This window comes from Salvelinus alpinus, chromosome 7 (genome assembly GCF_045679555.1).
Source record: "Salvelinus alpinus chromosome 7, SLU_Salpinus.1, whole genome shotgun sequence".
Taxonomy (NCBI): Eukaryota; Metazoa; Chordata; class Actinopteri; order Salmoniformes; family Salmonidae; genus Salvelinus; species Salvelinus alpinus.
Genome location: NC_092092.1, coordinates 21,853,295 through 21,879,998, shown reverse-complemented (window position 1 = coordinate 21,879,998; position 26,704 = coordinate 21,853,295). Strand labels below are relative to the sequence as shown.

Below are 26,704 nucleotides of genomic sequence, written 5' to 3'. Positions count from 1 at the left end.
AGCCATACATACACTCAGTCAGTGTTACCTCGTTTCAAAGGTATTCTGTAAAATTCTACAGAATCATTTAATTCCAAGACGGTCGATCAGACATTTACACCACCCTCCCTCCATTCGACGACACCTCCATTCCGCCCACCCAAATACCTCAAACCCCTTCTTACAGGAAAAAACGGCTTTAGAAACTCCCGACCAGCATCGCAATTACAGCGCCCTCTCCTCCCATCTCCAACCAAAAAGAGAATTAACCATGTTGAAGGCTTCATAATTTCCCTAGGTACAATTTAGCTGTCACTTGCGCTCCGATTTACTCAAACACGTTCCCCCGTTAATGTCACCAACTTTGCATGTCAAGCACTTTCCAGCCAATTAAGTCCTGAAAAAAGATGGTGGCAGCGAGTGCTTTACGCACAGAACCTGAAGGATTAGACAAGAAAGATCACTTCTTTCCATCCTTTCATTATTTCTTTGCACGCCTCTCCTTCCCTCCTTCCTCTCCTCCGTCCCACTCTTTTGTTCCACAGAGATTGGCATTCACGTTATCACACCACTGTCCCCTGGAAGGAAGGGAGGGAGGGCTGATCAGAAGAGGGTGTGTGTAGGGGAGAGTGTGTGTGTGTGTGGGGGTGTGGTGTTTGATCGTGACACCTCTAGCCTGCTGTTATGAGTTACATTAGTACACGGCTGCTAAGCCACAACATACAGTATACTCTGTACACACAGTGACAGACATATTGATTAATCTGTGGTCAAGTCCAACTTAATGGCTAGTCTGTCTCGGTTCCCCATTTCTGTTGTACAGCTGCACTTACATACTCCACTCCCAATTTGTCCCTCACCCACTCTCTCGCTCACGCACACACACTAGGAGTGAATCCAGTTCTCCATCTCAGGCCGCAGCCGCCTGACAGCTCTCCTCCGTCTCATCTCCAACTGTAATACCCCCCCCCCCCACTCCTCTCCAAGACTTGTCTCTCCCACCTCCCATTGTTAGGCTCATTAGCATTGCAGGGGTGCTAATCAAGGATATGGATCCAGTAAGGCAGTTAGCTAGCGGTTAGCGTCTCTCAGAGAGAGAGAGCCAGTGTGTTGGAGCGGTGCTCGGCGGCTAACTGGCTAGGCTGACGGGCTGTCAGCGTTAATCTGGGGGAGAAGTGTTCATTAAGTCATTACTGCTGACACTGTGATGAGACAGCGTCGCCAGAATGACACGTAGCGCTTTGTCCTCCGCCGCCAACGCCTCCCTGACTGACGGCACCAACAGAGAGAAGAGAAAGAGGAGGGGATGAGATGGAGACCGAAAAGGAGGGATGAATAGTGGAGGAGATGGGAAGGGATAAATATGGAGAAGAAAGGGGAAAGCGATAGATGTGGAAAAGATAAAGGGCAGAGACGTGAAGAGAACGGGAAACCTTACTCTGGGGATGGCAATAAATAAGACAAAAATCCTTAACTTACGTCTCTAAACTTTGTCTTTGTGCCAAGAAGAGGTCTAGGCTATACTACGCCACAGAGAGACCTTTACAGGTCTAGAAATCCCTCTATAAAGCATTCCTCGCCCTGGGTTTTGTATTGTGAGCCCAGTGAACCCCAGTCATTCAGCGGTGAACGTGGCTCTGCTCTGTGCAGGGAGAAGAGAGATCCCTTGTTTTCACTGCTGCTAATGAACCTGGGGAAATTACCAAGCTAATCTCAGAGCAGGCAGCAATTAAGGCATGAACCTCCACGGTGTGTTTGTGTTGAGCACTGACTGACAGCAAACAAACAGCCCCAGGGGGGCGCTTGCACCACACTGTTGTATGTGTCAAACGTCCATGTGTGTAAAGGTACACCCTTGGTACACCCTCTCCCAGAGCATGTTAGGGGAAAAGGGTGTGTGTGTGTGTGTGTGAGGTGGGGGCGAAGGGGGGTTGTTTCGAACAGTGCGCCGCATGGCTGTGGCAAATCCAGCAATTAGTGCTCTGTACATAATTAACATGCAAATGAGCTGATCTACTTAAAAGCGGTTCTCACAAATAGACCTGAACAGGGGCTGAGGGGAGGGGCCATGGGGCCGCGGCTCCCAGAAACACAGGTTTTTCCCCCGGACTGATTTGCATATTACATTTTTAGCGAGAAGGCATCGATAGCCATCTCAGAGAAGCGGAGCGTGATTCAGAGTTATGTAAATAGGGGTCAGGAGGGGGAGGCTAGGGTTGTTAGGGGTACAGCAGCTGGCCCGATCCCCAAACATATACACACACACACAAAACCTCGCAAACTTAGAATGAAGGATTACTATGGGACACACACACACACACAATGCAAATAGTCTGGGTAGCCATTTGATTACCTGTTCAGGAGTCTTATGGCTTGGGGGTAAAAGCTGTCGAGAAGCCTTTTGGTCCTAGACTTGGCGCTCCGGTACCGCTTGCTATGCGGTAGCAGAGAGAACAGTCTATGACTGGGGTGGCTGGGGTCTATGACAATTTTTAGGGCCTTTCTCTGACACTGCCTGGTGTCGAGGTCCTGGATGGCAGGAAGCTTGGTCCCAGTGATGTATTGGGCCGTACGCACTACCCTCTGTAGTGCCTTGCGGTTGGAGGCCGAGCAGTTGCCATACCAGGCAGTGATTCTAGTGGTATGCTAGTCAAACCTGGGTTCAAATACTACTTCAAGGTAAAATATTGAGATATACCCAAATACAAATAAATACTCCCATGCATTTGAACCCAGGTCCTAGGAGTATTTAAAATATTTTCAAATACCATAAAACTTCAAATAAACAGTCTCAAATAGCCGCTTGTCTCTGTGCCTGGCAACAGCACACATATCAGCAAATAAACGGCTGTTTCAAATAAAACACAGGGTCTAAATGAATTGTTACATTAAATAATTCAGTAATGACTCGAAAAAATTGCTATTATCAATATTTAAAAATCGGCAGTAAGAACTACTAGCCAGTGGCTGCTAACTGCGGAGAACTGCTAGCTAACTGGCAAGTTCAAACAGTCACTTCAGAGTACAGACACCTAGAAAATTGGCAAATCGCCATCTATTCACAAAAGTAAGAACTGACAAAAATGGACCGTCAAAGTGGAGAATAATAATATACAGTAGCAGTCAAAAGTTAGAACACCTACTCATTCAACCTACTCTACATTGAAGAATAATAGTGAAGACATCAAAACTATGAAATAACACATATGGAATCATGTCGTAACCCAAAAAGTTAAACAAATCAAAATATATTTTATATTTGAGATTCTTCAAAGTAGCCACCCTTTGCCTTGATGACAGCTTTGCACAATCTTGGCATTCTCTCAACCAGCTTCATGATGTAGTCATCTGGAATGCACTTCAATTAACAGGTGTGCCTTGTTAAAAGTACATGTGTGTAATTTCTTTCCTTCTTAATGCGTTTGAGCCAATCAGTTGTGTTGTGACAAGGTAGGGTTGGTATACAGAATATAGCCATATTTGGTAAAAGACCAAGTACATATTATGGCAAGAACAGCTCAAATAAGCAAAGAGAAATGACAGTCCATCATTACTTTTAGACATAAAGGTCAGTGCAGTCGCAAAAACCATCAAGAACTATGATGAAACTGGCTCTCATGAGAACCGCCACAGGAAAGGAAGACCCAGAGTTACCTCTGCTGCAGAGGATAAGTTCATTAGAGTTTACTGCACTTCAGATTGCAGTCCAAATAAGTGCTTCAGAGTTCAAGAGACACATGTCAACAACATCAACTGTTCAGAGGAGACTGCGTGAATCAGGCCTTCATGGTCGAATTGCTGCAAAGAAACCACTACTAAAGGACACCAATTAGAAGAAGAAGAGACTTGCTTGGGCCAAGAAACACGAGCAATGGACATTAGACCGGTGGAAATCTGTCCTTTGGTCTGATGAGTCCAAATTTGAGATTTTTGTGTTCCAACCACCGTGTCTTTGTGAAACACAGAGTAGGTGAACGGATGATCTCCGCATGTGTGGTTCCCACCGTGAAGCATGGAGGTGTGATGGTGCTTTGCTGGTGACACTTTCAGTGATTTGTTTAGAATTGAAGGCACACTTAACCAGCATTGCTAACACAGCATTCTGCAGCAATACACTATCCCACCTGGTTTGCGCTTAGTGGGACTATCATTTGTTTTTCAACAGGACAATGACCCAACACACCTCCAGGCTGTGTAAGGGCTATTTGACCAAGAAGGAGAATGATGGAGTGCTGCATCAGATGACCTGGCCTCCACAAATCACACGACCTCAACCCAATTGAGATGGTTTGGGATGAGTTGAGTGCAGAGTGAAGGAAAAGCAGACAACAAGTGCTCAGCATATGCGGGAACTCCTTCAAGACTGTTGGAAAATAATTCCAGGTGAAGCTAGTTGAGAGAATGCCAAGAGTGTGCAAAGCTGTCATCAAGGCAAAGGGTGGCTACTTTGAAGAATCTCAAATATAAATCAAATTATATTTTAACACTTTTTTGGTCATTACATGATTCCATGTGTTATTTCATAGTTTTGATGTCTTCACTATTATTCTACAATGTAGAAAATAGTACAAATAAAGAAAAACCCTTGAATGAGTTGGTGTCCAAACTTTTGACTGGTACAGTATATATATATATATATTTTTTTTTATGGAGGCATACTAAGACAAAAACGAATAATAACACATTGCATGAAATGAAGAAATTCATAAAAAATGCTGGAAGTGAAAACTGAAAAAAAACAATTAACTATGCAAATGAGCCAAAGCTGTGTGCATTATGGAAAAAGACACCTGGCTCAAATAGAAGCCTGTCTCTAATAAGCGCCTGTTGTATTCAGTGATTTAAACAAATAAACGCCCGGGTTATTAATTTAAGTTTTAAGGACAAAATTTAAAAATGGCCACATTATTTGAAAATACGCTATAAGTTAATATTTAAATAAGAAATAATTAAATAAATGTATTTGAACACAGGTCTGATGCTAGTATGCAGTCTGGACACGAGTCTAGCCCACAAGTCCTATAGGAGTACCTGACAGCTGTTAGGACAGGAGGAGGGAGTACTACTCACGTCTCCAGGTGGGCTGAGACCAGCGGGGAGCAGAGGTTGGCGGTGGGCGTGGCCAGGCCAAGGGTGAAGATGGTGTCTTGGAGCCTGCGGACAGCTGCCACGTCCCCCTTCATGGCCGCAGCATTGAGGACGTGGAAGAGCAGGGTAACTGTGGTGTCCCTCACAACCACCTCCTTCTCCTTCATTTCCTTCAGCATGTCCACCGCCTCTGTGATTTTGGGGGAGAGATGGAGAGTGGGGGGGGGGGAGATAAAGTCAACATGGGAGCTGGCCAAATGCATGTTGATAAAACTACAAGCAAATGCCAACATCTGACACAATTACTCAATAAATGTCAGCTAGTATTATAGTCAGTTACTTGTGGCTTAACTGCCTTGTCCTAGAGAGACTTAGGGGGCCAGGAACTACAATGGGGTGGTTAAAATAAGTAGTCAGCGCCCAATCCCACTTGATGGGAAGACTCCAAATGAAAGAGGGAGGGAAGGAGGAGACAATGTGAGAGAGAGAATGAGAGCGAGATGGGGAGAAGGTGATAAAAGGCCCCTTAGATAATTTCATGTGGGGAAAACAAACCGCTATTAAAACAGCATTTTACACCCAGCAGGAATGCAAATCGGCCCGTATAATGCCAATTTCCTGCTAATTGCTACTTGCATTTCTAAACGAGACTACAATTACCGGGCCGCTTTTTCCCGTCCCTGTGCCGAAAGCGATGGGGCTAAATTATAGGTGTGCGGCGAGTGCCCGGCGTGCCCTGGCCCCGGGTCCTACAGAGGTAATAATGGAGGCTTTTCAGCAGGCCGGGCACCCATCTGGCTGACTGGGCCATGCGGAGTGAACACTCTCCTCTTCTCATCTCTCTCCCCCGGCAGCAGTCAGCTGCTCTGTGGCAGGGCCAGACAATTAAGATGTGTTTACACTGTGTTTAGAGGCGTGCTAATGGGCTGATACCGATAGGGTCTGTTTACACCGGTGATACTAATCATCACAGCCTGGTCAGAGAAAGAAAACATCTAGCTCGCCAGTACCCACCCCATGTAAACACACAAACTAACTATTATTGGCTTTGGCCCTCAACTACCACGCATATGTGAGTTCTGGCCTCATTTGGACTCAAACCCCAATTGCTACTCACAGTGTGAGTGCTGTGGCTAGCAGACTCAATAACAGCCAGAATAGAAAGGACCCTGTGTTGACCACTACAGGTGAGTGCAGTTGGATCCCACCATCCCTCCAGTTCTGGCAGTCTAGTTCTCTGGCTAGCTATTATACCTCTTCAACCAGAGTGTTCTCTCAGGGATGAACACTCCAGTGACACGACAGCACACACACACACTGGTGTGTGCTTTGGCATCCAAATTCCAGTCTGCCTCTCAATCTCTCCCTCCCCCCTCATTTTCACGTGTTGTTATGCAAATGAAGCAAGGTCTGTGACTGTCACAGATTTAATGAAGCAAAAAGGGAAATTGGAAAGGGGAAGAGGGGTGGGGGTTCATGTGGGTCACACTGGGTTTCTAAGAGGCAGCTTTTGTTTTGTGTCTGGGGCTCATTCTGTTCTCTCCCCGGGGCGTCAGGATGGGGTGGATATGGATCTGAACAGGGCCCAGTTGGGCCATGTCCCTCTGGGGTTGGGGTGACCCTACATGTACCTGTGGACATCCCCTTCACTGGATCTCTGAATATATTTCTCTATAGGATGATACTGTGGAGAGGAATCAAAGCCTTGACAAATGACAAAGAAAGCCTTGGCTGCTGTTCCCCAGAATGGTTGGGTTTTCTGCCTGCAGGCCACGGCCTCATTGTGATTGAATGGTATTGGATGAAAACCTGCAGACAACTGACGAAGAAAACATGGAAAACCAGCTGTGTGGTTCTATGAAATCGATTGATAAATCAAGTACCAAGTATCAAGGGGTAGGACACCAGCAAACACTGCAGCTCTTGAGAACTGGACTAAGAGGCTAGAGTTGAATTCCTTAGCTGTAGGTATGAACTCACTGGGCCAGGGATATTTTTTTACATTTTATTTCACCTTTATTTAACCAGGTAGGACAGTTGAGAACAAGTTCTCATTTACAACTGCGACCTGGCCAAGATAAAGCAAAGCGACAAAAACAACAGAGTTATACATGGAATAAACTAACGTACAGTCAATAACACAAAAGAAAAATCTATATACAGTGTTCCAATGTAGTAAGATGAGAGAGATAAGGCAATAAATAGGCCACAGTGGCAAAATCATTCCATTCAGCATTAACACTGGAGCGATAGATGTGCAGATGATGTGCAAGTAGAGATACTGGGGTGCAAAAGAGCAAAAATAAATAATATGGGGATGAGGTAGTTGGGTGGGCTATTTACAGATGGGCTCTGTACAGGTGCAGTGATCGGTAAGCTGCTCTGACAGCTGATGCTTAAAGTTAGTGAGGGAGATAAGACTCCAGCGATTTTTGCAAATCATTCCAGTCATTGGCTGCAGAGAAATGGAAGGAAAGGCAGCCAAAGGAGGAGTTGGCTTTGGGGATGACCAGTGAAATATACCTGCTGGAGTGCGTGCTACGGGTGGGTGTTGCTACGGTGACCAGTGAGCTGAGATAAGGTGGGGCTTTACCTAGCAAAGACTTATAGATGACCTGGAGCCAGTGGGTTTGGCGACGAATATGAAGCGAGGGCCAGCCAACGAGAGCATACAGGACGCAGTGGTGGGTAGTATATGGAGCTTTGGTGACAAAACAGATGGCACTGATAGACTACATCCAATTTGCGGAGTAGAGTGTTGGAAGTCAAAGTCAAGGATCGGTAGGATAGTCAGTTTTACAAGGGTATGTATGAGGGTATCACTCAGCATGAGTGAAGGAGGCTTTGTTGCGAAATAGGAAGACGATTCTAGATTTAATTTTGGATTGGAGATGCTTAATGTGAGTCTGGAAGGAGAGTTCAGTCTAACCAGACACCTAGGTATTTGTAGTTGTCCACATATTCTAAGTCAGAACCGTCCAGAGTAGTGATGCTAGTCGGGCGGGCAGGTGTGGGCAGCGATCGGTTGAAGAGCATGCATTTAGTTTTACTTGCATTTAAGAGCAATTGGAGGCCACGGAAGGAGAGTTGTATGGCATTGAAGCTCGTCTGGAGGTTTGTTAACACACAGTGTCCAAAGATGGGCCAGAAGTATACAGAATGGTGTCGTCTGCGTAGAGGTGGATCAGAAAATCACCAGCAGCAAGAGCGACATAATTTATATATACAGAGAAAAGAGTCGGCCCGAGAATTGAACCTTGCGGCAACCCCATAGAGACTGCCAGAGGTCCGGACAACAGGCCCTCCTATTTGAGACACTGAACTCTATCAGAGAAGTAGTTGGTGAACTAGACGAGGCAGTCATTTGAGAAACCAAGGCTATTGAGTCTGCCGATAAGAATGCGGTGATTGACAGAGTCGAAAGCCTTGGCCAGGTCGATGAAGACTGCTGCACAGTACTGTCTTTTAATCGATGGCGGTTATGATATCGTTTAGTACCTTGAGCGTGGCTGAGGTGCACCCATGACCAGCTCGGAAACCAGATTGCATAGCGGAGAAGGTACGGTGGGATTCGAAATGGTCGGTGATCTGTTTGTTAACTTGGCTTTCTAAGACTTTAGAAAGAGTGTCTCCCCCTTTGAAGAGGGGGATGACCCGCAGCAGCTTTCCAATCTTTAGGTATCTCAGATGATACGAAAGAGAGGTTGAATAGGCTAGTAATAGGGGTTGCAACAATTGCAGCGGATCATTTTAGAAAGAGGTTCCAGATTGTCTAGCCCAGCTGATTTGTATGGGTCCAGATTTTGCAGCTCTTTCAGAACATCAGCTACCTGGATTTGGGTGAAGGAGAAGCGGGGGAGGGACTTGGGCAAGTTGCTGCAGGGGGTGCAGAGCTGTTGGCCGGGGTAGGGGTAGCCAGGTGGAAAGCATGGCCAGCCGTAGAAAAATGCTAATTGAAATTCTCGATTGTCATGGATTTATCGGTGGTGACAGTGTTTCCTAGCCTCAGTGCAGTGGGCAGCTGGGAGGAGGTACTCTTATTCTCCATGGACTTTACAGTGTCACAAAACGTTTTCGAATTTGTGCTACAGGATGCAAATTTCTGTTTGAAAAAGCTAGCCTTTGCTTTCCTAACTGACTGTGTATATTGGTTCCTAACTTCCCTTAAAAGTTGCATATCGCAGGGGCTATTCGATGCTAATGCAGTACGCCACAGGATGTTTTTGTGCTGGTCAAGGGCAGTCAAGTCTGGAATGAACCAAGGGCTATATCTGTTCTTAGTTCTACATTTTTTGAATGAGGCATGCTTATTTAAGAGATGGTGAGGAAAGCACTTTTAAAGAATAACCAAGCATCCTCTACTGATGGGATGTGGTCAATATCCTTCCAGGATACCCGGGCCAGGTCGATTAGAAAAGGCCTGCTCGCTGAAGTGTTTTTGGGAGCAATTCACAGTGATGAGGGGTGGTCGTTTGACGGCTGACCCATTACAGACGCAGGCAATGAGGCAGTGATCTCTGAGATCCTGGTTGAAGACAGCAGAGGTGTATTTAGAGGGCAGGTTGGTCAGGATAATATCTATGAGGGTGCCCGTGTTTACGGATTTAGGGTTGTACCAGGTCGGTTCCTTGATAATTTGTGTGAGATTGAGGGCATCTAGCTTAGATTGTAGAACGGCCGGGGAGTTAAGCATATCCCAGTTTAGGTCACCTAACAGTACAAATTCTGAAGATTGAAGGGGGGCAATCAATTCACATATGGTGTCCAGGGCACAGCTGGGGGCTGAGGGGGGTCTATAACAAGCGGCAACAGTGAGACTTATTTCTGGAAAGGTGGATTTAAAAAAAGTAGAACCTTGAACTGTTTGGGCACAGACCTGGATAGCATGACAGAACTCTGCAGGCTATCTCTGCAGTAGATTGCGACTCTGCCCCCTTTGGCAGTTCTATCTTGGCGGGAAATGTTGTAGTTAAGGATGGAAATCTCAGAATTTTTGGTGGGGGAAATCTGACATTTGGATTGAACCCAAGTTAACGAGAGTGTGGGGGGGGTTAGGGGGGAAAAAAAGTTACCCGCTCCCCGACTGCCCATCAGCATGTTACACACACCAGCAGAGTCGTACTGGGGGAAGGAACATGTTAGCTAGCCTGCGAGGGAATGAGCATCCATCAGAGGAGAGACAGCTCATCTCTTCTTCTCTCCTTCCTGACGGCACCACTAATCACCACGACCAGTGGCTCGGCGCTAACATGACCAAATGGAGGCTAGGTTGTCCAAGCAGACGGAGTGGTATGTATATCAGCCAAGCCAGCCAGCCAGGGATCTGAAACTCATCCAGCCACATACTGCCACGGCCAGGTAAACAAATATCACACAGGCCATTAATCCCTCTAATTTCCCTGCCTTGCGTTCCACTAGGCCCCTGCACACCCAGGGCTGTGTTTACCGGTGGACCCCACAGAGGCTTTAGCTATCCCTATGCAGGGGGATGAAGGGAAAGGTGGAGAGGTGAAGGTGGAGGTAAAGGAAGGAAGTAAGGAAAACAACAAAGCCATTAAAAGCGGGGAGCCAGTGAGCGGTCCTGCCACAAGTCATGATCTTCAGTGAGGGCCTGGCTGTCTGTAGCGCGGCCCGGTAGACCGGGGCAGCGAGGTGTGCTAATGTGGATGACAAGCCGCCGCCGCACTCACTGGGGCTAATGGCCAGCTAACCCCCCCCCCCCCCTCCCTTCACAGCACCTCTGCTTGAATTCACATGCAAATTTGTGTGTGTGAAATGTTCAAGCACTTTCCCGGACATGATATGCCATTAGTATCAGGACGGATTTCTGTAATTCTGTTAAAGTAGCGCGAGTCCTGTAATTTTCTCTCGCTCTCTCTCTGTGACGGGGGGAGACAAGGCGGACAGAAGGGGGGGGGGGGGGGGGGGGGTGAGAGTGACACGCATCTTGAAGGAAAGAGAGAGAGGTAGCGTGAGAGAGACGGGGCACACATTTACGCTGTCACTGTGTGCACAAAGCAAAGAAGAAACACTTTTATTGTAATTGGGTCTTACATGGGCAGGCAGAAACCCACCGTGGCATTCAGATAATGGCTGGTTAATGTGGGCGTCCTGAGAGTGAGAAAAAGGCGGCTGCTGCCTGCTCCTCGCCACATGCATACAGCCTGCTCTCTGAGAAAATAATTACTCCTTCAGCAGACATTTAACTGCATCAAACACTTCCTTCACTCAGGAGTTGAACTTTGCTGTTCTTTCATATGGCTTATGGATATAGGCATCTTGTAAAGATATATATACAGTTGAAGTCAGAAGTTTACGTACACTTAGATTGGAGTCATTAAAACTCGTTTTTCAAAATTCCAGAAAATGATGTCAATTAGCCTATCAGAAGCTTCTAAAGCCATGACATCATTTTCTGGAATTTTGGTGTATGTAAACTTCTGACCCACTGGAATTGTGATACAGTGAAATAATCTGTCTGTAAACAATTCTTGGAAAAATCAAGCAAAACTAATCAAGCAAAACTATAGTTTGTTAACAAGAAATTTGTGGAGTGGTTGAAAAACGAGTTTGAATGACTCCAACCTAAGTGTACGTGTACCTGTGGATGTATTTCAAGGCCTACCTTCAAACTCAGTGCCTCTTTGCTTGACATCATGGGAAAATCAAAAGAAATCAGCCAAGACCTCAGAAAAAACATTGTAGACCTCCACAAGTCTGGTTCATCCTTGGGAGCAATTTCCAAACGCCTGAAGGTACCACGTTCATCCGTACCAACAATAGTACGCAAGTATAAACACCATGGGACCACGCAGCCGTCATAACGCTCAGGAAGGAGATGCGTTCTGTCTCAGAGATGAACGTACTTTGGTGAGAAAAGTGCAAATCAATCCCAGAACAACAGCAAAGGACCTTGTGAAGATGCTGGAGGAAACAGGTACAAAAGTATCTATATCAACAGTAAAACGAGTCCTATATCAACATAACCTGAAAGGCCGCTCAGCAAGGAAGAAGCCACTGCTCCAAAACCGGCATAAAAAAAACTGACTACGGTTTGCAAAAGCACACGAGGACAAAGATCGTACTTTTTGGAGAAATGTCCTCTGGTCTAATGAAACAAAAATAAAACTGTTTGGCCATAATGACCATCGTTATGTTTGGAAGAAAAAGGGGGAGGCTTGCAAGCCGAAGAACACCATCCCAACCGTGAAGCACGGGGGTGGCAGCATCATGTTGTGGGGGTGCTTTGCTGCAGGAAGGACTGGTGCACTTCACAAAATAGATGGCATCATGAGGGAGGAAAATTATGTGGATATATTGAAGCAACATCTCAAGACATCAGTCAGGAAATTAAAGCTTGGTCGCTAATGGGTCTTCCAAATGGACAATGACCCCAAGCATACCTCCAAAGTTGTGGCAAAATGGCTTAAGGACAACAAAGTCAAGGTATTGGAGTGGCCATCACAAAGCCCTGACCTCAATCCCATAGAAAATGTGTGGGTAGAACTGAAAAAGCATATGATAGCAAGGAGGCCTACAAACCTGACTCAGTTACACCAGCTCTGTCAGGAGGAATGGGCCAAAATTCACCCAACTTATCGTGGGAAGCTTGTTGAAGGCTACCCGAAACGTTTGACCCAAGTTAAACAATTTAAAGGCAATACACTCAATTAGTATTTGGTTGCATGTAAACTTCTGACCCACTGGGAATGTGATGAAAGAAATAAAAGCTGAAATAAATCCCTCTACTATTATTCTGACATTTCACATTCTTAAAATAAAGTGGTGATCCTAACTGACATAAAACAGGGAATTTTTACTAGGATTAAATGTCAGGAATTGTTCAAAACTGAGTTTAAATGTATTTGGCTAAGGTGTATGTAAACTTCTGACTTCAACTGTAGATGTACAGGCTTAACCAAACCACACATTTATCCCTAAAATATGACTGACCGGGAACAAGTCTGGTGTTAGCCTGCTGAGCTAAAGCCAAAGTATTAGCTCGGGGAGCTAACGGAAGTCTTCAGGTCTTAAGCATGGTGACTTTTCAGGCAAGGTTTCTCAGCAACTAACAGAAAGCAACTTCCCTCGACTATGTTGCCCTGACAGTGTCTAACGCCCACTCACCTTCCAGTCTGCCCTGCTTGGTCAGGACCTTGACTAGAGCCACGTACTTGCTGGAATCCAGAGACACAGAGGAATCCTTACGGCTCCTAGACATGGGGGGTTGAGAGAGTTAGACCAAAGATTAGAAAAATGTAAAAAAATAAAATAAAACAATTGGTGTGTGAAAGATCTCGAACGTGGCTGATGCAGTTCATGTCACAATTGCAACTCCCATCTCCCTACAATTCAGATTCCTCTACCCCCCCCTCCCCCTCTGATGAAGCAGTGCATGGGAAAGGGAGACAGAGATTGGAGCTGAAGGTGAGTGCAGCACCGAGGCCTTTCTGTTTCTGAAAGGTTACAGATGCAGGGTGTGGGGCGAGGAGAAGAGATGGGGGTACGTACGCACCGGATTCATCAGAACACCCCTGTCCACTGCACTGCAGTGCATTAACGTCTCTCCTAATCCAGCTCATGTTCAACTTTAATGCTTAGCTGGACCGAGTATAGGGGAATGTGTGTGTGTTTCCCAATCCACTTACAGCTCTCTTTTCAAGTTCAGCGCCTCTTCCACATTGTCATGGCGACAGCAGAGGTGGATGAGGGTGGCGTAGCTCCCGGCAACCATGTCTGCCTCGTGTTGTTTTTTCAGCTCCAGAGCCCTGTCCAGTTTCTGTCAGAAAGACAAGACGTCTTTAAAAATCAACCTTCATCTCAAATGCTTAATCCTAAGGCTGGACTCATAGCTCACAACTGCAGAGCCGCAATAGTCAGCCGGCCCAGTAGGACATTAACAACCCTCATTTAATTGTCTCTTACTGTCGAGCAGCAGACTATCACTCTGGAACTGAACCAGGTTTAAGCTTAACAAGCATTACCCGAAAGAGAGAGGGCATGTGTGCTGAGACTGTACCTCCTCGGCACACAGAGTGAGGATGAGTTGTTTCAGGGTAGCTCCTACTGGTTTACTGTCAGCCTTCAGCTCAGCCAGCCTGCTCTCCAGCACCAAAACCTTGCCATCCAGACTCTGAAAGGTAGACAGGAAAACATTACACACACTCTCCCTAAATGACCATCACCTATATCTCTAAAACCCAATGAATACACTCACAACGATTCTGTTGTCTGAGAAGTTCAGAGGTTCTTGGCTGTCCACCAGGGCGATGACATCCTAAAAGAAACCAAAAGAACCACGTAAGAAAGAAACCAAAACTGCATCATTAAGAATACCTTCACATACAGCAGCTGTGAGTCAGTGATTTAGGACAGATACCTTGATGAGCTCAGGCACGTGATAGGAGTCTAGCAGGTTTCTGATCCCTCTGTAGATGTTCCCTGGGATGATGATACCCTGCAGGTCAAACACGGGAGAACAGGATTAAAATAAATTATCTTTCACCTTGGGTTGTCCATTTTAGGAGGGGGCAGATTGCTAATCTGAAATTTGAGATTTGGGACATGGGTAATCTGAATCTCATTATCCGCATAGACAACTCTTAATCTGAGATCAATGTGTGTAAGCCTGTCAGAGGGGTTGTATTTATGAATGGGATGAGTCAAATATCTGTGTGTGTGTACCATGCTCTTCAGCTGGTTGAAGTACTGCCTGAGCTTGTCCTCCTGAGCCTGCACCTCTGCCTCAGTCATGCTGTCCATCAGGTTATAGAGAAAGTAGGACACAGCCTCTGTAGAGATGGAAGAGAGGAGTGATGTTATACTTGCACACACACAGATGGATACAAGGACATAGAACGTGGTCCCAGGATAATGGCTGTGTGTGTGTGTGAGAGAGAGAGTAGTGCTGACGGTATTCTTTGAGTGAAGCGAACAGTAATGCGTGTCGGGCGGGTGGCAGTGGGTGACAGCCTCGCACTCTGGGGCGGCCGTGCGGAGGACACAACGGGAAGTGACACGGATAACTGTCTCCATCTCTCCCACCAGCACTGCAGCCCGGTCAGACCACACACACAGACACGGAGAGACACAGCCGCGCCACACACACTGAAAGACACACATTCCTGACAAACTAGACTGAGACGCAGGCTGTTTGTTCAGCACTGTGTCAGCAGCCTGGGCCCATTTCCCCTGACAGACAGGCTGTCCCTCTGGCCAGGTCTCACACCCACCCTATATCTAGGGCAGGACATGAACGTGCAAACAGTCTTCATAACGCAGAGTGAGCGCATCGGCAGACTCCTGCAACGGAGACTGCAGATATATACGCAGTGAACGCAGAGACAGACACAGTGGCCTCAGAAAGTATTAATACCCCTTGAGCACCCACCACCTTTTGTTTGTTATAACCTGCATTTGAAAAAGGATTCAATTGAGATGTGCCACTGATCTACACACAATAATCCACAAATGTCAAAGTGGAATTTTGTTTAAGAAATGTTTACAAATTAATGAAAAATTTAAAGCAGAAATGTCTTTAGTCAATAACCTTCAACGCCTTTGTTATGGCAAGCCTAAATAGATTCAGGAGTAAACATGTGCTTAACAAGTCACATAATAAGTTGCATGTACTCACTGTGTGCAATAATAGTGGTTGACATTATTTTTTTATGAGTACTCCATCTCTACCCCACACATTCAATTATATGTAAGGTTCCTCAGTCGAATAGTGAATTTCAAGCAAAGATTCAACCACAAGGGAGGTTTTCAAATGTCAAAGAAGCGCACCTATTGGTAGATGGTGCATCAATACACCCAGTCACTACAAAGTAACCGGCAACTGAGTTAGGAAGGACACCTGAGGAAGGAAACCACTCAGGATTTTCACCATGAGGCATATAGTGATTTTAATGGCTGAGAGAGGATGGAACAACATTGAAGTTAGTCCACAATACTAACCTAAAATGACAGTGAAAAGGAAGTATGTACAGAATAAAAAAAATTCAAAAACATGCATCCTGTTTGCATTAAGGCACTAAAGTAATAATGCAAACAAAAAGAAACTTCAAAGAAATGTACTTTTTGTCCTAAATACAAAGCATGATGTTTGGGGCAAATCCAACACATCACTGAGTACTACACTTCATATGTTCAATCATGGTGGTGGCTGCATCATGTAATGGATATTCTCGTCATCGGCAAGGACTAGTTAAAAAAAAAAGTAATTGAGATACGCACAGCGAAACTCCTAGAGGAAAACCTGGTTCAGTCTGCTTTCCAACAGACACTGGGAGACAAATTTACCTTTCAGCAGGACAATAAATTAAAAAAAACACAAGGACAAATCTACACTGGAGTTGCTTACCAAGATGACATTGAATGTTCCTGAGTGGCCTAGTTACAGTTTTGACTTAAATTGGGATGAGAATCTATGTCAAGACTTGAAAATGTCTAGCAATGAACAACAACCAACTTGACAAAGCTAGAATAAAAATGGGCAAATATTGTACAATTCAGGTGTGCAAAGCTTGCAGAGACTGACCCAAAAAGATTCACCGCTGTAAAAAGGTGATTCTAACATGTATTGACTCAGGGGGTTGAATATCTAATAAAGATAGTGTTTTAATTTTTCATGAATCTTTAAAAAAAAAATTTAACATTTTCTTCCACTGACAGAATTGTGTAGATCGTTGAAAAACAATTAAATCCCAATTTCTAACAAAATGTGGAAAAGGTCAAGGGGTGTGAATACATTCTGAAGGCACTGTACAGACATGCACACAAATACTTGACTGTCCCGTGTGGCTCAGTTGGTAGAGAATGGAACTTGCAACGCCAGAGTTATGGGGCACCAGCACAAATAAAGTATGAAAATGTATGCGCTCACTACCGGATTAGAGTATGCTAAATGAGTCCAACGTTAAAAAAAATAAAAAATAGATAGTGTTCTTATGGCCAGATTTTCATCCATTCACAAATGATCTTACCAGCAGATCCTGTAGCTCCCTGAGAAAAACGATCATCTTTGTACAGCAGCTCAGTGATCTGAAAACAAACACAACCTTAAGAGATGCATCTCATACAAAGACACACCTACATACAAATCGCACAGCATCACACCTGAATAGTGAAAACTCATGCCCCAGAATTATATAGCAGTCATATTGTTGCCTTTTAAAATGCATCAATACAATCAACAGGGGAACGGTTAGAAAAAAAACATTGCAGAAATAAATATCTATAAAACTGGGTAATAGTCTAGAGGTCATCCAAATTGCAATCAAGATTTTATATATGTCATACATTTCTACCTGCAACATTCTGAACCTTCCACCTGCTTCAATAAACCCCTGAATGTTTCTCCCAGCCGATTATGAACAGAGCTGAAACCAAGCAGCAGTGCTGTGCATTGTCTTACCTTGGCCATGCTCTCCAGATCGTCAGACCTGTAGGGGGCAGCAGAGGACAAGACATCAGGATACAAGGACACCGACAGAAATAAGCACACAGAATCAGGATACTTTGGCTGACAGAGGCAGCCCAATTCTGAATTTTCTTTACCTAGTTCTCAAAACATATATCTGATGTGATTGGTCAAAGACCAATTTGTGGAGAAAGAAATTATGAGAATTAGGTTGCCTGTGTAAGCGCAGCCACATACAGTACTAGTCAAAAGTTTGGACACCTACTCATTCATGGGTTTTTCTTTATTTTTACTATTTTCTACATTGTAGAATAATAGTGAAGACATCACAACTATGAAATAACACATGGAATCATGTAGTATCCAAAAACGTGTTCATTAACCTAATGAAAATATATTTTATATTTGAGATTCTTCAAAGTAGCCACCCTTTGCCTTGACAGCTTTGCACACTCTTGGCATTCTCTCAACCAGCTTCATGAGGTAGTCACCTGGAATGCATTTCAATTAACAGGTGTGCCTTCTTAAAAGTACATTTGTGGAATTTCTTTCCTTATTAATGCGTTTGAGCAAATCAGTTGTGTTGTGACAAGGTAGGGTTGGTATAGAGAAGGATAGTCCTATTTGGTAAAAGACCAAGTCGATTTTATGGCAAGAACAGCTCAAAAAAGCAAAGAGGAACGATAGTTCATCATTACTTTAAGACATGAATGTAGTCATCTTCAAATGCCCAGAAAAGGCTACTCTCCTCGATGTTATCCTCACAAATAATCCTGATAGGTATCAGTCTGGTGTTTTCTGTAATGACCTTAGTGATCACTGTTTTACAGCCTGTGTTCGTAATGGCTGCTCAGTGAAAAGACCTGTCCTGATTTGTCATAGACACTTGCTAAAAAACTTTAATGAGCAAGCCTTCGTTCATGACCTGGCCTCTGTAAATTGGTATAGAATCAGCTTGATCCCTTCTGTCGAAGACGCTTGGACCTTTATTTTCGATATTTTCAATGATATTGTTAACAAACACACACCCATCAAGAAAATGAGAATTAAAAACAGGTTCAGCCCCTTGTTCGACCGTGATCTTGTGGAGTTACTACACCTCTAGAATTGCATTTGGCGAAAGGCTCGGCACACTCATACTCAGGCTGACTGGCTCTCGTTTAGGCAAATGAGAAATAAGTGCACTCAGGCTATCCGGAAGGCCAAAGTTAGTTACTTTAAGGAGCAGTTCTCTCTCTGTGGGTCTAACCCCAAGAAGTTCTGGAGAACGGTTAAAGACATAGAAAATAAACCCTCCTCCTCACAGCTGCCCATGTCCCTTAATGTTGATGATGTGGTTGTTATTGACAAGAAGCACATGGCTGAGCTCTTTAAATCACCACTTCATTAAGTCAGGATTCAAATTTGACTCAGCCATGCCTCCCTGCCCATCCAACATTTCTTCATCTCCCACCCCTTCTAATGCGACTATCCCCGATGCTTCTCCCTCTTTTCCCCCTGCCCCGCTATAAAGTTTCCCCCTGCAGGCAGTCACTGAGTCCGAGGTGCTAAAGGAGCTCCTTAAACTTTACACCAAAAAAACATCTGGGTCAGATGGTTTAGACCCTTTCTTCTTAAAAAAGTTATTTATTTATTTATTTAACTAGGCAAGTCAGTTAAGAAAAATATCTTATTTACAATGACGGCCTACCCCGGACGACGCTGGGCCAATTGTGCGCCGCCCTAAGGGACTCCCAATCACGGCCGGATGTGATACACCGCCAAGCCCGTCTCTCCTTTCTGGGGAGGTTCCCATTGCTTGGAAGGCAGCCACAGCTCGTCCTTTACTTAAAGGGGGAGATCAAGCTGATCCAAACTGTTATATGTCTATTTCGCCCTGTTTATCAAAAAAGTTTTGGAAAAACTTGAAAATAAATTAACTGACTGGCTTTCTTGATGTCTATAGCATTCTCTCGGGTATGCAATCTGATATCCACTCAGGTTATGGATGTGTCACTGCAACCTTAACGGTCCTCAATGACATCATCATTGCCCTCGATTCTAAGCAATATTGTGCTGCTGTTTTTATTGACTTGGCCAAAGCTTTTGATATGGTAGACCATTCCATTCTTGTGGGCTGGCTAAGGAGTATTGGTGTCTCTGAGGGTCTTTGGCCTGATTTGCTAACTACGTCTCTCAAAGAGTGTAGTGTATTAAGTCAGAAAATCTGCTGTCTCAGCCACTGCCTGTCACCAAGGGAGTAGCCCAAGGCTCAAACCTAGGAACCACGCTCTTCTCAATTCACATCAACAACATAGCTCAGGCAGTAGGAAGCTCTCTCATCCATTTATATGCAGATGACAGTCTTAAACTCAGCTGGCTCCTCCCCGGATTTTGTGTTAAATGCTCAACAACAAAGCTTTCCTAGTGTCCAACAAGCTTTCTCTACCCTTACCCTTGTTCTGAACACCTCCAAAACAAAGGTAATGTGGTTTGGTAAGAATAATGCTCCTCTCCCACACTGGTGTGATTACTACCTCTGAGGGTTTAGAGCAGGAGGTAGTCACCTCATACAAGTACTTGGGAATACGGCTAGACGGTGCACTGTCCTTCTCTCAGCACATATCAAAGCTGCAGGCTAAAGATAAACCTAGACTTGGTTTCCACTATCGTAATCGTTCCACTTTCACCCCAGCTGCCAAACTAACCCTGATTCAGATGACCATCCTACCCATGCTAGATTACGGAGACATAATTTATAGATCAGCAGGTAAGGGTGCTCTCTAGCGGCTAGATGTTCTTTACCATTCAGTCATCAGATTTTCCACCAATGCTTCTTATAGGACACATCACTGCACTCTATACTCCCCCGTAAACTGGTCATCTCTGTATTCCCGTCGCAAGACCCACTGGTTGATGCTTATTTATAAAACCCTATTAGGCCTCACACCCCCCCCCCCATCTGAGATATCTACTGCAGCCCTCATCCTCCACATACAACACCCGTTCTGCTAAAAGTCCAAAGCATACACATCCCTGGGTCGCTCTTCTTTTCAGTTTGCTGCAGCTAGCGACTGGAACGAGCTGCAACAAACACTCAAACTGGACAGTTTAATATCAATCTCTTCATTCAAAGACTCAATCATGGTCACTCTGACTGACAGTTGTGGCTGCTTTGTGTGATGTATTGTTGTCTCTACCTTCTTGCACTTTGTGCTGTTGTCTGTGCCCAATAATGTTTGTACCATGTTTTGTGCTGCTACCATGTTGTGCTGTCATGTGTTGCTTTGTTCTGAAAGGATGATCTCTGTATGTGTGGTTCCCACCGTGAAGCATGGAGGTGGTGTGATGGTGCTTTGCTGGTGTCAACTGTCAGTGATATATTTAGAATTCAAGGCACACTTAACCAGCATGGCTAACACAGCATTCTGCAGTGATATGCCATCCCATCTGGTTTGAGCTTAGTGGGACTATCATCTGTTTTTCAATGACCCAACACACCTCCAGGCCAGGTAAGGGCTATTTGACCAAGGAGAGTGATGGAGTGCTGCATCAGAGGACCTGGCCCCCACAATCACTCGACCTCAACCCAATTGAGATGGTTTGGGGTAAGTTCGACCGCAGAGTGAAGGAAAAGCATCCAGCAAGTGCTGAGCATATGTGGGAACTCCTTCAAGACTCATGAAGCTGGTTGAGAGAATGCCAAGTGTGCAAAGCTGTCATCAAGGCAAAGGGTGGCTACTTTGAAGAATCTCAAATGTTTTGTTTTTTGCACTTTTTTGGTTACTACGTGATTCCATATGTGTTATTCTATAGTTGACGTCTTCACTATTATTCTACAAAGTAGAAAATAGTAAAAATAAAGAAAAACCCTTGAATGAGTAGGTGTCCAAACTTTTGACTGGTATTGTACATACACAGGAATCAGCACAGAGACATACAGCAAGCTTCTATAAGAACAATATGACAGATTACTGACATATGAGTCCCAATGGAACATGACAACTCTGTTAATGTCACATGGCAAATCACTAGTAAACAGACAGGGATGACAAGAGCCTGGGCCTTCTGAAGGAGCAAACTATCAATTCTGAATGCTCTAACAGAGATACATGATCACTGAAAACAATGCAACAGGGATAGAGATATATATATATATACACACACACACACACACACACACAGGACAGAGAAGAGGACTGCCACTTTGCCTTGACAAATCATCTGAGGAAGAGAGGAACTTGACTGAAGGGAAGAAAAGAGGCACCCTACACAATATTTAGATGAATAGTCACCCGAAAACCATGTCAGACACACGCACCCACACAAAACGATTCCTAAATTATGATGACACAGCCGTGCGTATGTGGCGTTGTCAGCTGGTTTAAGAGAGGCACAGAGACGAGAAGAGGGTGGAGGAGGAGCGGGGGTCTTTAATGATTAAATTATCCCTTGACCTTGCTCTGACACAAGCAGGTTGTGGAGTGTAGTGACATGGCTCTGACACAGCACACCCTACCCAGTGACACCCCGCTCTTCTTTGGCGTCAACCCCAATTATGGGCATAACAGGCCGCCTGCCAACGACAACACCACGAGGCTCACAGCTGAATCTATAACAGACAGCCAGTCTACCAGGAACATCGTCCAGAGACCAGTGAGAAACGAGTGCAGATGTAGTCGAAATCATTCACATGACATTCATCTAGAAACTTGTCAATCTTCCTCCTGAGGAGGTGATGATGTTTCTAACATCTGCAATATCAGCCCTTTTAACTATCATTTCATAGTCATAACTAACGAGTGTGTGTATATTGGTGTGAGGGGAGGACAGTACAGCAGCGCACAAACACCAGTAAGTATGCCAGGACCTCTGGGCTCCCTGGGGGGGTCAAAACAGATGAGGGCAGGAGGAGTGGGTGTACAGCGTAAACATGTACATCATTGCCCTCCTGCCTGTAGCCTGCCTACAGACCTCAGGCTGGGTAGGGCTCAGAGTACCCTCATTAACATATATCCCAGGGTGCTACTGGGCCAGGGCTGCAGGTCAGGACCACTGACTGACTGTGTCCATATGCATGAGGCGGCCAGGGCCCGGGAACTGGGTGACCTGCTACAGGGAGAACAACACTGCAGACTAACTCACTGACAGAGGGGGAGAAGGCAAACCAACACATTTACACACACACACTTTACACTTGTAAAGACAACCAGAGCACTCTTACTCTAAAAACAGTTACCACGTAAGAGAACTCACCTTCTGAAGCCCTGGATGAGACTTCCTCTGAAGGTACTCAGGTCCAGGGCAGGGAAGGAGGGAGCAGACACTGGAGAGGGAGTGAGAAACAGACACATTCTGAGGAGTACACTAAGGATGTTTGGTTTCCCAAAGCCTTTATAGATAGAAGTGACATGTCAATGTGGTGTGAAAGACCAATAAGACTAAAGAGAAATATCCAAGCAACCAGATGGACAAAAAAAGGTGTGTGACAGATTAAGTGAATGAGAGCAAACGGGTAGAGCGAACGAGCATCCATTATTAAACACCCCTCCACCTCATCCCCTCCCATCGCTCTTCACCTCCACCAGTTTAGGCGCGTTGCTCCCTCGATCCCCCGCTCCGCCAAACATATTCACACACACTAATCACTTAAAAGCCCTGATGAGCTAGGAGTGTACGCGGAGCGGAGAGAGAGCGAAAGAGAGAGAAGAGCAGGCGAGAGACCGCTCTCTGATGGGGCAATTAGGCTCCAGGCAAAACAGAGGCCAGATGCTGATGACGAGAGTCAACTCCCCGGTGCATCCTGCATAACCCAACCCTGGGCCCAGAGAGTTACGCTAGGTAGATAGTGCCTCTTGAACGTCACTGTGAACTATGAGTGACTAGGAATGGGGCCATCATGAATGTATGTTGGTGTACATAAGTGAACAAAGAAGGTGCATTAGACATGATTACGGGCATAACGACCTGTAATAGATGTATGTTGGTGTACATGATTGAGGATAACAACTAATACAGTAAAGATAGTGATGAAAACAAGGGAAGTGCATTAGACATGATTATCGGCATAATGACCTGTAATAGATGTGTGTTTTGACATGTTGAATGGACAGAGGAAGCCATTAAGACAGAGTTGAAATACATGTAGATACTCACTCATAACCAACAGTCCTGCCAGGTTCCCACTACCAGCCTTAGAGCGCATCTCAGAGGACAAGAAACCCTCAGACTCCAAGGAGCAGCCCATTTCCTACAACAAATACACACCATCCACATGAACACATAAAAATATATAAAATGCAACCGTACACACACACACAGAAATGAGCAACACACGTACACATCTCATCTTGGCTGTCCATTGAAGACGATGAGGGATGCTCCTCTTGTGCATGGGTGGGGTAGCGCTTCAGGCACTGGTGCCACTTCATGTGGAGGCCACCCACCCTACACACCCACCCACCCTGCACACCCTACCTTGAATGCGTCCCGGGCAGCGTCTATGTTCGGGAAAGCAGGCAGGACGTAGAAGGACATTGTCTCTACATCAGCTGGTACATCCACTTCCTGCATGCCCTTCAACACCTCCATGATCCCTGGAGGAACATCAACACAGACTAGCATACCCAGCTCTGCTACAGCACAGACTAGCATACCCAGCTCTGCTACAGCACAGACTAGCATACCCAGCTCTGCTACAGCACAGACTAGCATACCCAGCTCTGCTACAGCACAGACTAGCATACCCAGCTCTGCTACAGCACAGACTAGCATACCCAGCTCTGCTACAGCACAGACTAGCATACCCAGCTCTGCTACAGCACAGACTAGCATACCCAGCTCTGCTACAGCACAGACTAGCATACCCAGCTCTGCTACAGCACAACAGTGGACATCAGGGATAGTGTCAATCCCATTTCCAATTCCAGTCAATTCAGGAAGCACACTGAAATTCCAATACCAATTTCCTTTAATGCTTTTGAGTGAGGAACATTTGGAATAGGGTTTACTTTCGGAGGTGACGGGAATTTAAATAGAAATGGACCCCAACCCTGCAGCATCCAGTGGTTGAGGGGCCGGGCTCCAAACCCATTACCACCACCCTGCTCTCCTCGCAAGCCTCCGCCCCAGGTACACATGCATATGGAACAGGCACTTTGCTGCCTAGGCCTGGATGGACATGAGGCCAAGAGTGGAAGGAACCAGTGTGACTGTGTGCGCGCGTTTCTCAGGGTGAGAAATACCTAGCTATGTTTTCATGTATGTTTCCATGCAGACTTCAGCAAAAGGGCAGGCTAAGTGTTTCAGTGATGTATGTGAGCGCAGAGACATATCCTGGCTCCCTCACTCTGTGTGTGTGTGTGTTTACACTCCACTCAGGCCCACACAGCTCTCTGTATCTCAGTCCTCTTGGGAAGGTCTCTGTTCACCTGGTAATACCCTCCACTGCCCCAAAACACACCTGAATAAAAGATAAGGACCTGCTTTTATCCACCATTAAAACCTAACTTAGGAGCCCCAGCCGGGGGTGTAGAAGGAGAGAGGGGTAGCATTAACCAGGTAGGCACCTGGCTCACTCAGGCCACTCCATCATATGTCCTTCATTCACCCCTCTCTCCCTCACAGCTCACTGCCCTCACTGCTTTCAAGAAAAAAGAAAGAGAAAAAAAGTCGATCTGATGCTTTCTTCTCAATGGAGCCTGTGAGTGTCCTCTCCTCTCATCCTTTCTTCATTTTTTTATGAAAGGAGAAGAACACCTGTTTTCCTGTTGAATAATCTATGATCCATTTCTGGGCGAGCCAGACTGATAGAAAACATGTCAATGGAGCTGGTAAGTGTCAGTCCCATGTTTTATGAGCTGAAATAAAAAAAGAGCCCAGAAATGTTCCATACGCACAAAAAGCTTATCTCGCTCAAATGTTATGAATACATTTGTTTACATCCCTGTTAGTGAGCATTTCTCCTTTGCATGTTGACTGCAGGAATGTCCACCAGAGCTGTTGCCAGAGAACTGAATGTTAATTTCTCTACCATAAGCCACCGCCGTCATTTTCAAGAATTTGGCAGTACGTCCAACCGGCCTCACGTATAACCACGCCAGCCCAGGACCTCCACATGCGGCTTCTTCACCTGCAGGATCATCTGAGACCAGCCACCCGGACAGCTGATGAAACTGAGGAGTACCTCTGTCTGTAATAAAGCCCTTTGGTGGGGAAAAACTCATTCTGATTGGCTGAGCCTGGCTCCCCAGTAGGCGGGCCAGTCATATAAAATCCATAGGTTAGGGCCCTATTAAAATGATTTAAATTGACTGATTTCCTTATATGAACTGTAACTCAGTCAAATTGTTGAAATTGTTGCGTTGGTATTTATATATTCAGTATATACTGTATATGACCTGGTTCTCACATGAGATTCTAGAATCAGCACTTTTTCACTAATGCAAGTGTGCGAGGGAGTGAGTTGCTTTTAAAAGCAGCAAGGTAGGCGCTGGTTCAGTGGTTACTTGGTGAACTAACGCCAAACATCGTGGTTACAAACAGGCTTCATATACACGTTCATAAACTCACTGCATAAAGTAGAATTAATGATCCTTTTGATATTTAGGTAAAAGGTGTTAAGACAGGTTAGCGAACATTTCTTTTTAGCTTTTTCCAAGTGCACTTCATCTTACAAATTAAGCAGGATTCACACTGTGGGAATATCTAGCCCTCTAATATTGCACAGGTGAGGCATGAGACTGGCTGGAGCACAGCAGAGGAACTTCACAGTGACTGACAAGACTGACTCCTTGGGACTGAAGGCTTACTTCTCACCTTAGACATCCTGGTACATGCGCAGGCCAGACTATAACTACATGTCCACTGAGGCAGAGGAGACTAGATGAGAAGCCCTCTGAGTCAAGAGATTGACAAATAGAAAGGGAAAATGAAAGAAGAGAATAGCAAGGAGAGGACCAGAATTAAGTGAACTGGTTGCTATTTCTTACACTCCTCCTCTGTCCTTGAAATGAGTACCTGTACCTTCTCTGCCTCGCTCTCCCCCTCTCTCCCTCCATCCGTCGCTCTCGGTTTTTGTCTCTTGGAGTACAGGTGGCTGTGACGATGTCAGATGGAATCACTTCTTGTTCCATTAATTACCACACTAACACTCACAGGGTGGACTGAGGGATGGCAGGAGAGGAAGTGGCGAGAGCTGGGTTAGAGGGAGAGGGGGCATTTGTTGAAGAGGTC

At 45.3% G+C, this 26,704-nt stretch overlaps 1 protein-coding gene across 1 annotated transcript in view; it reads right to left on the bottom strand.

Moving 5' to 3' along the window:
- Nucleotides 1-26,704, bottom strand: part of lrpprc (leucine-rich pentatricopeptide repeat containing) — a 72,084-nt gene that overhangs the window by 33,607 nt on the left and 11,773 nt on the right. Inside the window, exons 12-23 of the mRNA XM_071409406.1 lie at nt 23,948-24,066; nt 23,627-23,720; nt 22,727-22,796; nt 17,486-17,513; nt 17,055-17,112; nt 14,752-14,858; nt 14,447-14,524; nt 14,285-14,344; nt 14,087-14,200; nt 13,716-13,846; nt 13,195-13,280; nt 5,050-5,257 (exon numbers count right to left, since the gene is read on the bottom strand). Coding sequence (XP_071265507.1) covers nt 5,050-5,257; nt 13,195-13,280; nt 13,716-13,846; nt 14,087-14,200; nt 14,285-14,344; nt 14,447-14,524; nt 14,752-14,858; nt 17,055-17,112; nt 17,486-17,513; nt 22,727-22,796; nt 23,627-23,720; nt 23,948-24,066 — 1,153 coding nt within the window. The remainder of the gene's footprint in view (nt 1-5,049; nt 5,258-13,194; nt 13,281-13,715; nt 13,847-14,086; nt 14,201-14,284; nt 14,345-14,446; nt 14,525-14,751; nt 14,859-17,054; nt 17,113-17,485; nt 17,514-22,726; nt 22,797-23,626; nt 23,721-23,947; nt 24,067-26,704) is intronic.